The sequence below is a fragment of the Nicotiana attenuata genome, chromosome 3, assembly GCF_001879085.1.
Source record: "Nicotiana attenuata strain UT chromosome 3, NIATTr2, whole genome shotgun sequence".
Taxonomy (NCBI): Eukaryota; Viridiplantae; Streptophyta; class Magnoliopsida; order Solanales; family Solanaceae; genus Nicotiana; species Nicotiana attenuata.
The window spans coordinates 42,892,278-42,906,273 of record NC_031991.1 but is presented as its reverse complement, the minus strand read 5'-3'; the positions used below and the strand labels follow the sequence as shown (position 1 = coordinate 42,906,273).

At 32.7% G+C, this 13,996-nt stretch overlaps 1 protein-coding gene across 1 annotated transcript; it reads right to left on the bottom strand.

Annotated features, from left to right (window-relative positions):
- Positions 5,667 to 10,244, bottom strand: LOC109223613 (coronatine-insensitive protein 1-like). The gene is made up of 3 exons (XM_019387995.1): positions 9,447 to 10,244; positions 7,254 to 7,761; positions 5,667 to 6,706 (listed from the first exon to the last, which is right to left on the bottom strand). Exons 1-3 carry the CDS (start codon positions 9,962 to 9,964, stop codon positions 5,921 to 5,923), a joined length of 1,812 nt encoding a protein of 603 aa, XP_019243540.1. The 5' UTR covers positions 9,965 to 10,244; the 3' UTR covers positions 5,667 to 5,920.

Here is a 13,996-nt window from a genome sequence, read left to right as displayed (position 1 = left end):
CATTGTATTGTCCAAATTCATTTAGAAAAAGAAGAGCCTATATTAAGAATAAATACAATATTAATATAACAAAATAACCCTAAAAAATTAAGCGGAAGAACTCATAGGGAAAGGACATAACTGTAATAATCTATTTTTTGGAATACAATACCTTCTATGCAAATTTTAATTTTTAAAATTAATAAAATTTTGTCTATTAAATTCTTATTAAAAATATGTAAGAAGGTTTAATAAAATTAATTTCATTGGCGATACATTACCACTCCATAATGTCAAATACCAAGAAAAAATAAAAGTAATATTAAATGGACTGCATAAAGAGTTGAAATTGAGAAAAAGATACGCCCACGTTAATATATTTTTATTTTATATTTAAATTATTTTACTACTCAAATAATATTTTTTATCAATTTTTCGTGTAAAATTGAAAAATACTCAATTATTAAACAACAACGAAGAAAATATTTAAGAATATAAATGTGTGAGAAAGAGAAAAAATGATTGGTAAGAGTCAATACCACTAATGATTCTACAAACATAACTATCTAAAAGTGAAATGTCATACTCCATCTATTCCACTTTATGTGAACTTATTTTCTTTTTGGTATGTTCCAAAAAGAATAACCCCTTTCTAAATTTGGTAACAATTTAGCTTAAACTTACAATTATATCCTTAATGAGAAGCTTTTATAATTACACAAATACTATGGGCCCCTTTTTGACTTGTTTCGGACCACAAATTCCAAAAGTCTTTATTTTTTCTTAAACACCGCGCCCAGTCAAACAGGTTCACATAATCGGAACGGAGGGAGTATCAATGTTTAACTCTTTGAAAATAAAATTTATGGTGGATAAAATTATAATTAAGATTATATATTCAAAACAAGAGATGAACTAATATTAAGATCTGAATCAACATAAAATAAATTATTTTTTTATGTTAAAATCAAATAATTAAATCTTTTAATTAATTATTTAGCAAGAGAATCCATTATTTTTTTTTAAAATTCATCATATGAGTAAAATTCTTATTCAAGTTAAAAAAAATCTTAGGGTACATAAATTTATTCCATAAAAAGAGCGTTAGAAGACAAAGTAAAAGGATAGTATATTATTAAGAATCAAAATGCTATACAAGTGTCTGAGGAAGCACAATCAAAGCTAAATCCTAATTAAAAATAAGCTTTCAAGACTATATTATAAAGAGTCGACTCTGGTATAACGAGATTTTTCTTTGTAGATGCCACCGGAAGAATCGAAATAATATTTTTATGTCATGCATTACTTGCAAATATCAAATTAAGAGGCAAGACACTATCAACAATATAGCTACCAACAACAATTTTATTGTGAGGCCACTCACTTTAGATTTGATATACCTCTTCAAATAACTTAAATAACCATCGCAAATATATCAAAGTAGAGAAATGATACTAAATTTATAAGGAAAGCAAAATTGATAATATGGATGAAGAACTTATGGCTAAGTGTCAAACGATCGAAATAATTGCCCGAAGTTCTAGAGATATAATGGATATTAATGTACCGTTTGGTAAAAAATTGATGGTTTGGAAGGTGATTTCTGCCAAACACTACTAGTAGTTCCAAAATCGACAAAAGCAGAGACTGTAAAAGTCATCTTGCCAAAGTTATACTTCTGGCCTCAAATAAAAAGGATTCAACTGATAAGAAATATAAAGTAAGAACAGATCCAGTATTCAGTGTCTTCTTGCTTCGTGTCGGAAACGAAAAAGAGCATCCAATAAAAGATGATTTGGTTCTTCCTGAACTCTTGGTTATCAATCCCAATGGTAATGGTAGTGCATTTAATAAGATAAATATTTCTATCATTAGATTAAAACGCAATTTGTGCAAATCGCACGATAGAATTAAAAAGATATCTTAGCTGATAGAAATGAATATATTGATCAACTAAATAAAAGGTTGATCGCAAAATTTTATAGTAAAATAAAATATTTTTCAGCTTGACTCGGCAGAAAATGATACCAATAATTACTGCCAAGAAGAATACATAAATACTTTAATATCAAATGGCCTTCTACTATACATGTTTGTAGTCAAGTTTATTATTTCTTACGTATGTTCCTGTCACCATATATATAATAGACTAAGTTAAAACTGATCTTCCACTGAATAAAGGTTAATTTTGAAGAAAAATATGCTCATCATGCTACTAAAAAACTTAGATACACCGAATAGCTTATGTAATAGCACACAGAGGTATATGGATGTTTTGACAATAACGTCATACATGCAAAACTTATAATACCGGTCAATGTGCTTATAATTATTTCGCCTTCCAAAACTAAAGAATATCCTTTTAAATTTGTGTGAAAATAATTTTTAGTATGTTTATGTTTTGAAAATATAATAAATAAAGCACAAGGACAAAAACTTAAATATTGGACTATATTTACTGCAATATATTTTCTTGCACGAACAACTGTATATTGCCCTTTCAAGAGGGATATCAAGATCCACAACAAGAGTTCTAGTTAAGGTAGAGCAACCGAATCATTAGGAGGAAACATACACAAAAGAAATTGTCCACAAAGAAGTGTTCGTTAAGATACCATCACATTAAATACTTTTACACTGTAATACATAATTATCTAACTAACATGACAAAATGAATCATTTGTGTAAGTTTTGATGATGTTCTTTTGTTTTAAATTCATGTATTATGCTAATGTAACAATATTTTTCGGCATTTAGAAGATTGTTATGTTATTAAACATATAATTTCTCTCATTAATTAAATTTTATTATTTCTTTATATAAATAAATATTTAAATTATCATGTGACGTGCAACGTGCGTTCATAGATACTAGTGTTACTAAAAGACTAGAAGAGAAGAGTTTAACTTCTGATGAAAGGATCAACTTAAAGTGAAAATAACAACTATATAGAATAAGTGTAACGTGGTCAACTAGAAAATAAAGTAAATGACCTGCTTTAATAAGTAAAAACTGCCAGTGAAATTTCCACTATAATAGTCCGTTTGGCCAAGCTGCAAAAATCAGCTTATTTTGAGAAGTGCTTTTTTTCAAAAGTGCTTTTCTCAGAAGTACTTTTGGTGAGAAGCAGTTTGTGTTTGGCTAATTAGTTTGAAAAGTACTTCTGAGCAGCAATTAGTGTTTGGCCAAGCTTTAAAAAACTGCTTCTAAGTGTATTTTTCTCAAAAGTGCTTCTCAAAAAAGTGCTTTTGGAGAGAAGCTACTTTTTTTTGCTTCTCCTCAAAAGCACTTTTTTTCCTTCCAAAAGCTTGGCCAAACACCTCAATTTTTGGCCCAAAAAAAGCACTTTTGGCCAAAAAGAAGCTTGGCCAAACAGGCTATAAGTCTATATAGGGCCGGCTCTAATGGGGTAAGCAAGTACTTTAGGCCCTCAATTTTGGGGGGCCCCATATTTTAGGAATAATATATATATATATAAGTCTATATAGGGCCGGCTCTAATGGGGTAAGCAAGTACTTTAGGCCCTCAATTTTGGGGGGCCCCATATTTTAGGAATAATATATATATATATATATATATATATATATATATATATATATATATATATATATAATACTTTTGTACTTTCCATATAAAAGGAAATAAAATCTTTTGGATATATTAATACAGTAAAGATTTGACTTACTTAAAAATAGTAGTAGAAAAATAGTTTTCAATTTGATTTGATTTGACAATTTTATTTTTTACTCTTCTTCCCAGGTAAATCACAACGTTAAGTTTCGTTTCACTCCTCATATTTGATATTTCATTTATGAGACATATCTTCTTCCTTTCTCTTTATTCATGCTCATCTTCTTTTTGCTAGATTTTTTTCTTTCTCCTACAAACCAACAATTAGATATTTTGGAATAAAAGTTTTCAAACTTCTTGAATCAGTCATTGGGTAATATCATTCTAATTTTCTAGTATTATTTTCATTTGTTATTTATTATTTTATTAATTTTACTCCATACATATTGCTTAGTTTTTAACCTTGAATGTTCCTTAAAACATAACGGTCACTCTGATATTGATGGTTTAGACTATTTTCCGAATTAAAAGTGTTAAGAGAAATAGTACAAGTAGAAGATAATACTCTAATCGATATACTCAATCAAATAAAAAGACTTGATTCCTTTCCAAATGCTTATATTGCTTATAGAATAAAGTTAACAGTTCCTATAACAGTTGCTTCAGCAGAAATAAGTTTATCAAAATTAAAATTGATAAAATCTTACCTAAGATCAACAATGTCTCAAGAAAGATTAAATTGCTTGGGTAGATTATCAATTGAAAAGGAATTATTAGAAAAAATCGATTATAAAAAAATTATTAACAATTTTGCATCTCAAAAAGCTAGAAGAATACATTTTAAATAAAAATATATATTATAACGTTCTTATAAATATTTAGGCCCCATATTAAACTTTCGCCTTAGGTCCCACGTGCGCTTGAGCCGCCCCGGGTCTATACAAGCTAAATTCGAATAGAAAACTGGAAAAACACAGCTAAAGTCTTTGGTGCTTCCCTCTTTTGATCTACATGTATTCATTTTCAAGATTTTCGCGACGATCACTCCCTAATTGTCGTGTGCTCTTTATGTCTTTGTTCCCAACATTGGAGTATTAATTATATAATAGTACTTATTTTCTGTGTTTCAGTTTATTTGACTTTATTTTTATTTTTTGTTTCCATTTCTTTTTTTTATCTGTTTAAAAAGAATAATCTCTTTTTGAATTTGAAAACCAGTTAAGCAAAATCTATATTTTATCCTTAATGATAAGTTTTATTAGCCACACAAATATTATTACATATTTAAGATTACAAGTATCAAAAGATTTCATTTATTTCCTAAACTTCATGTCAAGTCAATCAGGTTTATATATAATGGAAAAAGAGTAATATGAAAAGGAGCAAAACAGAAGAGATGGAATTTTAGAATTGGATTGGGCTAGATCTTTTTTGACAAACTACGTTTGATGACTGGGCTTCTTAGTACATTTTAGACAATAATTTTGATTTGTGAATACCAGAACCTCTTAAATAGTGCAGCTTCTGAGAAGCACTATAATAATATCACGACTTGATATTTGGTTCCAGTTCAATTACATGGATAGATAAAAAGATATTGCGCGTAACAAAGTAGACTAGTAAACGACTGATAGATTTTCTGGTTCAACTCCAACAAACTGAAATTTGTATTCTCTGATACCTCCTTTCTTCAGTAGAATTAACTATTGGTAACTACAAATCTCCTTAAATTAAACCGAGAGAGAAAGAGAGAGGGAGGTCATCATAATGCATAATAGTAACATTTAGACCTCCAGTTTATGGCCCTGATTTGAACATGTAAAAAATGAAAATAAAAGGATAAATGTAGCAAGTGCCATATTGATGGTTTCCAGAAACCTCATAAACTGTTTTTCTTCTTCGCCGAGTGTTGTTGTGATAATCCACCACCAATTAATTACAACAATGTCAAAAGGATGGTAACATTTGACGAGTTCATATGTACAGTGAACCAACCAGTTGACAAGCCACAACGGAAATAATTGAGCGCAAAGGGCATAGTCAAATTTCACTACTACTTTTACATGTCACTGATTTCTGTAAAAACTATATTCACTCAAAGAGCAAGACACAGTCCGCAGTTAGAAAGGTATAGAACCAAGTGGCAGATTCTTCCGAATAACCATGAAAAGAGAACTTATTACAATCCCCATGTCTAAAAGACAGACAACAAAATCAATATTCTAAATAAAAAAAGAAGAAAGAAGGAAGAGACCTATGTATGGAGAGGACACCTAAAAAGGAGCATATAAACCTCTAAAGCCCACCCGAACCCATCATCCCACAAGAAAAAGCTAAGGTTATATTTACAAGTTTATTCAGCAAGAAGCAACTATGGGTCCAAAGGCCAAACAGTATCTGGAAAATCTGTTCTTCGGCCTGCAAGGGAATAATAGGCAAGTATATGAGCTGGATGCTCAGCAATTCCTGCACTGGTAATCACTCGTCTTGCAGGTATCAACTCAATATTCCAGAATGGGCGAGCCATCATCAAGAGATCCCAACCACTCGAAGATGGACTGAATCCTTGGATCCACAAGTACCTTAGCGATTTCAGCTGCAAAGCAGCATAAGCCAATGCACGTTCAGTAAAACGACAGCCTCTCATTTCTAGCTTTTGCAGGCTAGGACATCCCCTCGAGAACTCCATAAGTCCTTCATCAGATTCCCCAACATATCCCAGAAGCATCCATCTCACATTTTGGCTGTATTGACCGATATATTTCAGACCCACATCTGTGAGACCCCCAGACCTGAGATAGAGAGCAAACCTTCTAAGCCTTTGGCAACCTCTTAGTAAAGAGCGGACACCATTATCAAGTGGCAGTTCTGTTATTGTTACTTCACGATCGAGTAGAACCAACCGAAAATCACACAGATTTTTCAGATTTGTGCCAATATTTTCCAATGCTTCATTAGTAATATCAGACACATAAACAGCCATGTATTCTAGTTCAATGCACCCTTGGGCCAAAGCAATCAATCCTCTCTGTGTAACTGCACCTTCTTCGTCCTCCATTTCCTGTTCATCTGCTCCTCGCTCAATCCTGAGTCTCTTTAATCTCTTGCAAAACTGGGCAAGCACTTCCACTCCTCTATCCCCAACAACATTCCTTGCCTGTTCACAATGACAAAAACACTGATAAATAATTTTCTTAAAGATTACCCCACATAGACTTATTTACTCCAGCCATAAAATTTTTTTTAACTCCAGCCATAACTCCTTCCTCCCATCTCGATTTTCTTTATCGTTTTTCAGAGAAATGCAGGTCACATTTCTGATGTAGAACCATAAAAATTACAAGCAGTTATTTTACTAAGAACAAAAAAGAATTTAAAAAATGTGAATATACTTATATATACAGATTAAACAGAATTGTACAAACATACATAGAAATATATACTAGACTCATGGAAGTCAATCAATTATAGAATATGCTTTCAAACATCTACAGCCAACCAAGCAGAATAGCTGTGACATATTTTAGACAAAAATTGATCCAAAAAGGAAAAGCAAAACATAATGTCCATCTTCATCAAATATTCACTTCCTGATTTCACAGCAAAAGCAGAACAATAGTGCCAGTGTCAATAACACCTATGTACAAAGATATATGGCCAATTTGGGTAGAAGAAAAGAAAAGTGAGAAGAGCTGAGATTCAACCTCAAGTATTTCCAAGTTGGGACACTTTTGCAGTAAGAAACAATGGGCTTCCGTGTCAAGAAATGCATAAAGAAGATCCAATTTCTTCAAACGAGAAGCAATAGGAAAGAGAATGTGCATTTCATTTATTCCTAAGTACGTCGGACCCAAGTGGCATAATCTTTGAGGAAATGATACAGCAGAATATCTTCCCAGTTGCTCGTTATAGCCATTCTCAGCAGCAGGTTCTGTTGGCTCACTAAATGAACCCCCACCGAATTCCTCCAATGCAACTGCAGCTTTGAAGAAACCAATAAGATTTGAAATATCACATTCACTAATTTTTACCGAGACAAGAGAGGGACAGTTTTTTGCTATCAGTTCAAGGTCTTCAGCATTCACTCTGCCAAGATAAGTCTGGTAAAAGTTCAGATTTTCAAGAACTGTATTGTTCAAGGCTACTTCATGTATCCATTCTCCATCATTCTCAACTATAGTACTCTCTTCCAGAAAAAACGTTTTTAAACTCCTGCAGGATAAAAGGGCTACATGAGAACCACATAGACAAAAAGGCAACAAAATTGAATGCACAACTAAGCTTGTCATAACACTCCTAAGAAATTCTTTGAGCGGCATGACAGGTCTAGCAAAAGATTAAAACCTCTAAAGGAGTGTAGTATAAGGAAACAGAGAGAGATGTTGATTTCCGTTCACAATTCTCTCTTGTTTAATGCAGTCCTCAAATAAGCAATTATTCAATATCTCCTCTATTAGGTAAATAAAGCTTACTTAGAGGGAATGTCAATAAAGCTTCAAAATAAAGCAGGTGCATCACATAACCCGTTAGTGCAAAGATGCTGGCAACTCGCCAATAGGCCAATTTGGACCACTTATCCAATTAGACCTATAGCTTCAGTCACACTACAAGGCCCTCTGCATCTATCAGAAGAAGGAATATCGTCGAGCAAAAAACTAGTTCAAGCTTTTAGTCATGAGCTTACCTTTAACTCATGCTGTATGCTACAAACTTAGAGATTAACACACATAGGAATGCTTACAACACGTCCCACCACAAGGGTTGACATGCCAGGTCAATGCTTAAGCCTTGACCAGATGCAGTGACAACGAAATTTTGCATAGACTCTACTTCGTTCACAAGCATATCACCAGCCCAATCTTTATTAAATGTAGCATCAACGGAATCACTAAAACTTAAAGACATTTTTTCCTCCATATCAGAGGCCAATGACTTAGCACAATCAGACAGCGCTAGGAAAACAGATTCAAGTCATCGTTACCAAGAACTACCAATAAAAATGATTGTTGAGGAAACCTACATGATCCAATGGGTCCAAATGACTTCTAGAGAGAACCTTGGAAATTTCATTAACATAAATTCCAGTCACCATGAACAGTCCAAAGAAATACCTCTTTCAAACTCTAACCCACTCAGAATCACAAGATAATTTAATTCTTCTAACACTGACATGGAAACCATAGCAATATACACAATTTTAGAAACTAGATCCCGAGAACCATGGAGCCCATCACCTAAAAGTTTTGGTTAAACCAGTGAGCAATGAACTTGAATAGTATACTTCTAGGCAAACATATGCAAAAGATAGACTCTCTTAAACTGGAAAAAGGAAAAGAAGTAAGCCCAATAGCACCAGTAAATCAAAAGCTTCAAGCATTCCGAACCATATCACATTGAAACCAGATTCATAACTGTCATGCTTCACCATGTGTGCAATAGACCAACTGTCCTAATCAATCTGCATATGCAATCAAGTTTGAATTGGATTTGTGCATATTGATACCTTCCTTTTTCTTATTTTTTCTTTTGTTATAGTGATACCTATAACCTAATTTGTTGCATGATTCCTTCCTCTCTTTATCAACACAAAATCCTACAGAATACAATGAAAGTCCTCTGGTTTTTTTTATAGTTTTACCTTTTCCTAATCTTAAAAATTCACTTCCACTACCATACAAACTAGCTTGCAAGCAATTGAATCCTCACCGACATTTGAAGACTTCAACAGCTTGAAATAAAAGCGACAATAACTTCAGGCGTTAAAACTAGAGAATAATTTTACATAAAAAAAATAAATAGAACAGAACTGGAAAAAAAAAAAGAAACTTATTTCTATGTCGAAAAACAATAAATTTATAATTTCAGGGAACAAAACTTAATCTTAACAGAGTAATTACCAACAAGTAAAAATGGAGTCAACGGAAGAAGAGGTGGAATACCTGCAGGAACGAGAAACAGTGAGAAGGCCATCCGTAGAAAATCCAGAACACTTATCCAGTTTGAGAGACTGAAGTAGTTTACCACGCGTACGCGCGAGCAGTTCGAGATCCGAATCGCTAACTATCATACGGCGGAAGTGAAGCGCCTTTAACCGAGTAAAGGACCTACTAATCTCGTGAACCCAAGGCGTAGCATATCCTCCCCAATCCTCAGGAATCAAATTAAACATAGAAGCGCGTGGCTTCCCCTTGAGCTTGAGTGACTCCAGTTGAGGGAACCTTCTAGAAAGCTGCTCCGGCTTCGCTGCATAACACAAAGCCATAGTTATGTGCTGCCGAGTGATCGTGTCGATCTCGTGCCACCTCCTGCATACCAACGACACCGCGTCCCTGTCACGCGAGTTCTGTACGTACGGTATCACGCACACCCATACGGTGTCGTATATCACCTCTGGATTCACGTTCCGCTCCTCCATAGTTTAAAAAAAACACTTGTAACTGAAGAGAAAAGCAAAAGTAAGTGGAAGAAATGAAAGGAACTGGGAGAACTAGAAGAAGAAACCAAGGCTATTGAATAGAGAGAGAGAGAGAAATGAAGAGAGGTCCCCATTCACCATTTTTGTTGGTGCGCTTCAAACGTAAGAAATTGGAGAGAAGGACAATGGAAGGATTAAAGAAATAATATAAGGATGAAATAAAATAAGCTTGAAGGTGGTGAGAGGTTGGAAGAAAGAAAAGATGATGCATCTGCTAATGTAACCGATGGGGTTACAATAAGTTGTAAACTAAAATACTCTCCCTTCGCCGCAAATACTAATACAATACCTTGTTTGTATTTTTTTTACTTATATTAGTTATACATTATATTTGGTATTATCCTATGTATAAGTAATGTATAAAAAATTATGACATTAGTAATACCAAGGCTATTAATGCTTCATTAGTGGTTAAAGACAAAATTATCCTTAAAGTCTCTTAAAGCTAGATAATATGGAGGACGTTTTTATAAATAACTTTTTCTTAAAAATTATGCAATGCATTATATTTTTTAATACACCACACCAAACAATAGATAAGAAATAATATCTGCAATACTAACTCATTCATTACTAATCCTGCATTACTAATACAACTTATTTCGCACTATTCTTATATACCCTACTAATAGACCCCAACTCTTCATGTTGGATTATATATTTGGACATCAACTATTAAAAAGAAAGTCATTCTTTTAAAAAATATTATTTAAACAAAGTGGTGACAATCAAATTGTGATGTCTTTTTTCTTTTGCTAGACAATGATGATAGTGAATTTGTGAATGGTGATGCTTTGTGTGAAGAAGCAACCAAAAAGAGGGTCAAATTGAAAAAATTGGGAGAGCTGATTGGTTAAAAAAGTTATATTTCATTCATACTAATAAAAATGAATAAAAGGAATCGTTACGAAAAAAATTAAAATAGGGAGTTAAGGGTAATCTTATAAATCACAAGGGAGATTATTCTGATGGAGCATACCATGATTGGAGGTCTTTTAAATTATTCTAATAAAAATTAAAATTAATTTTAAAAAAAAAAACTAAAAAGAAAAGAGTATGATAGGAAAGACGGAGTACTCAGTCATTATTTTTGTTGGAGCCTTTTTTTAAAATTCTTTCTAATTTATTTTCCTCAATGTGATTATAATATTTTTATATTTAAACAATTACCCCATTAATTCTATTTTATGTAGTAGTATTCGACTAAACATGAAATTTAATAAAGAAAAATTAATTTTGAAGCTTTTGGTATAAAATAAAATCATAGACCCTCACTCATTAAGGAAAAAAGAAAAAGTTTTATGTTACACTATTGTTAGAAAAAAAATTATGATTATTTTGAACGGACTAAAAATAAAAATATATCATATTAACTAAGTAGGTGTTTGGACATAAAAATCATAATTTTTGAAAAAAGTAGTATTTTGTAGTTAAGTTGAAAAATGGTAGTTGGAATTTAAAATTATGTTTGGACATACATTTCACTTGAAAAAATATTGCAGTTTTCTGAGTGAGGAAAAAAATTCTAAAAATATTTGAAATTTTGAAAAACTCATTTTCGAAATTTTTTAAAAAACTTATAAAATTTCATGAATATATATATTTTTGAAAAAAAAAGAAAAACTTTTTATGGACAAACTGAGCCTAGGCGAATAGAGTGAAAGAGTAAAATAGATAAGTTTTTTTTTTTTTTTTTTTTTTCACAAGAGGAAGTCGAAGTTTATAATTACTAACATAAACTGTTTAAGTGGGAGTGCATGCGGTAACGTGACAAGCAGGGATTTGGAAGGTCGCGAGATCTGGTTACTTATTGCACTCGATTCTGTGTCAGGTTTTACCAAAGAGGTGAAAACGGCTAATTTGACCGTGAGTGTCCTTTTTTGGGGGTTGCCGGATCCTGGGGCTGCTCCAATTACCCAGCAAAACGGATATTGATGTAGAAACGACAAATTCTGGCCTGCTCTCCTATCTTGAAGTTAGAGTTCATTACTCAGTTGATAAAAAAGGAAAAAGAAATAGTACAAGTGGTTGTTCCTTTTCTTCTCTAAAATAATTGTACTATTATAGTTTATTTTTTGATTACTTAGATGGGAAATGAAAAAAAAAAAAAAAAAAACGGCGAATTAAGTATATATTATAGAGAAAGGTGGAATATTAGCTTATAGAAAATTGCATGTTGATGGTCCTCTTTTGACAAAGCCGTGTGCGAACCAAGAAAGATGTGATTTTGTGACTTCATGTCCAATTTACGTCGTTGATCAATTATATCAAAGGATAACTTAATTATTTTTCTACTTTTACTTCACATTAATGTTTAATTAAGGTGTCAACAGAATTGCCAAAAAATGTCTTCGATATAGGCAGGCCACGTCAGCATTATGATAGCCTTCATCGGCCGCCATGTACTATCAGTAAGATTTTAACAAAGACCTGTCCCAGGCCGAAGTGGCCTTGGGGGATGAAGGGCGCGGTTGAAGAGTCAGCACAGATCAAAGTCGTGAAGTCGTCATAGATCAAGGTCGAGGTCGAGCATCTCAGATAGAGTGATAAGGGCTAGTTTTAAGATAAAAAAAAAAAAAAAGAATATTCTAGTGGATATTCTCTGCACCTGTATTATTAGGATTTTAAGGAATATGTTCCCTATATATATAAAAAAACACACAATGATAGGGGACATGAGATATTCACTTGTAAGAAAAGACATTAACTTTATAGAGAGAGTCTGGCCATATTACAAGCATACGAAAACAACCTTTTTACTAAGATTCTTCTCTAACTCTTCTACTTGATCCAAGAACAACCTAGGTGTTCGAAGGTTCACCAATCATTCATCATTTTCAGAAAGAATATCTGCAGATCCCACCCCTTTCCGGGTGACTCACACGTTTTTATTTACTTAAAGGTCATTCATTGGTACTTGTTATTATTTAATGTTGCCTTCCACCTTTTTTGATTATTGAATACTATTATTGCTCACATTTATTGCCTTTTGATAAAATATACATACTATCTGCAATAAAATTGATAACTTTGTCTTTGGGATATGAATACTCCCTCCGGTCTACAATAAGTGACCAATTTACTTTTTTTATTTTGGTCCAAAAATAAGTGTCCATTTATATAATCAAGAAAGAATTCAATTTATTTTTACAAAATTACCCTTATGTACATATCCCTAAAAAGTTTTCTTACCCCTCACATTAAATATTTAATTAAGGGTAGTTTAGTCATACTAGGTATTTTTGTATAGAATTTAGTATTGTCTTAATGGGCGTGCCAAAAGCAAATTGGTCATTTACTGTGGACCGGAGGAAGTATTAGCTAAAATTGACTCTAATTTATATAAATCTAATTGGTTGAATCCAGATATATATTTTTGGGTCAAACAGTTTGGCGCCTTCTGTGGGGATTTCTTAACTAATTTTTTAGTTTCCTTCAGATCTACAACTAACGTGAGTCAATAACCTAACAAACCACAAGATCTTTCTCTTTCTTTATATATACAAAAACCTATATGGCAGGTAACGAAGGAGATAGAACTAAAGTGACAGGTAACTTCCATGGCATCCTCATTGATAGGTTACATGTACTTTGGTTATAAGTACTTTACTTTATGTTTTGATGATCTAACAAACTTACTATCCAGAACCGTACAAGGAACCTGTTACACATTTACAAGACCTTAAGATCACAAGATTCCAGGTTGGGATTCAACGTAAAATATGATTCAACTCTTCTTTGAAGGAACAACTGAGGGAACAGGTCCCTACCAGTTCCCGAGGAGACTGCGCTGTCACGCCCCAAAACCGAGGAGCATGACCGACGCTCAACCGAGTAAACCCGACTGAGCAAGCCTGTTGGATTTCATTCTACCCAAATTCATCTTTTGAATAAAAAGGAGATGTACTCCATTAATCAAACTCTAAAAATATTTCATAACAACTTCCATTTTGTTTCCATTAGCAGTGTCAC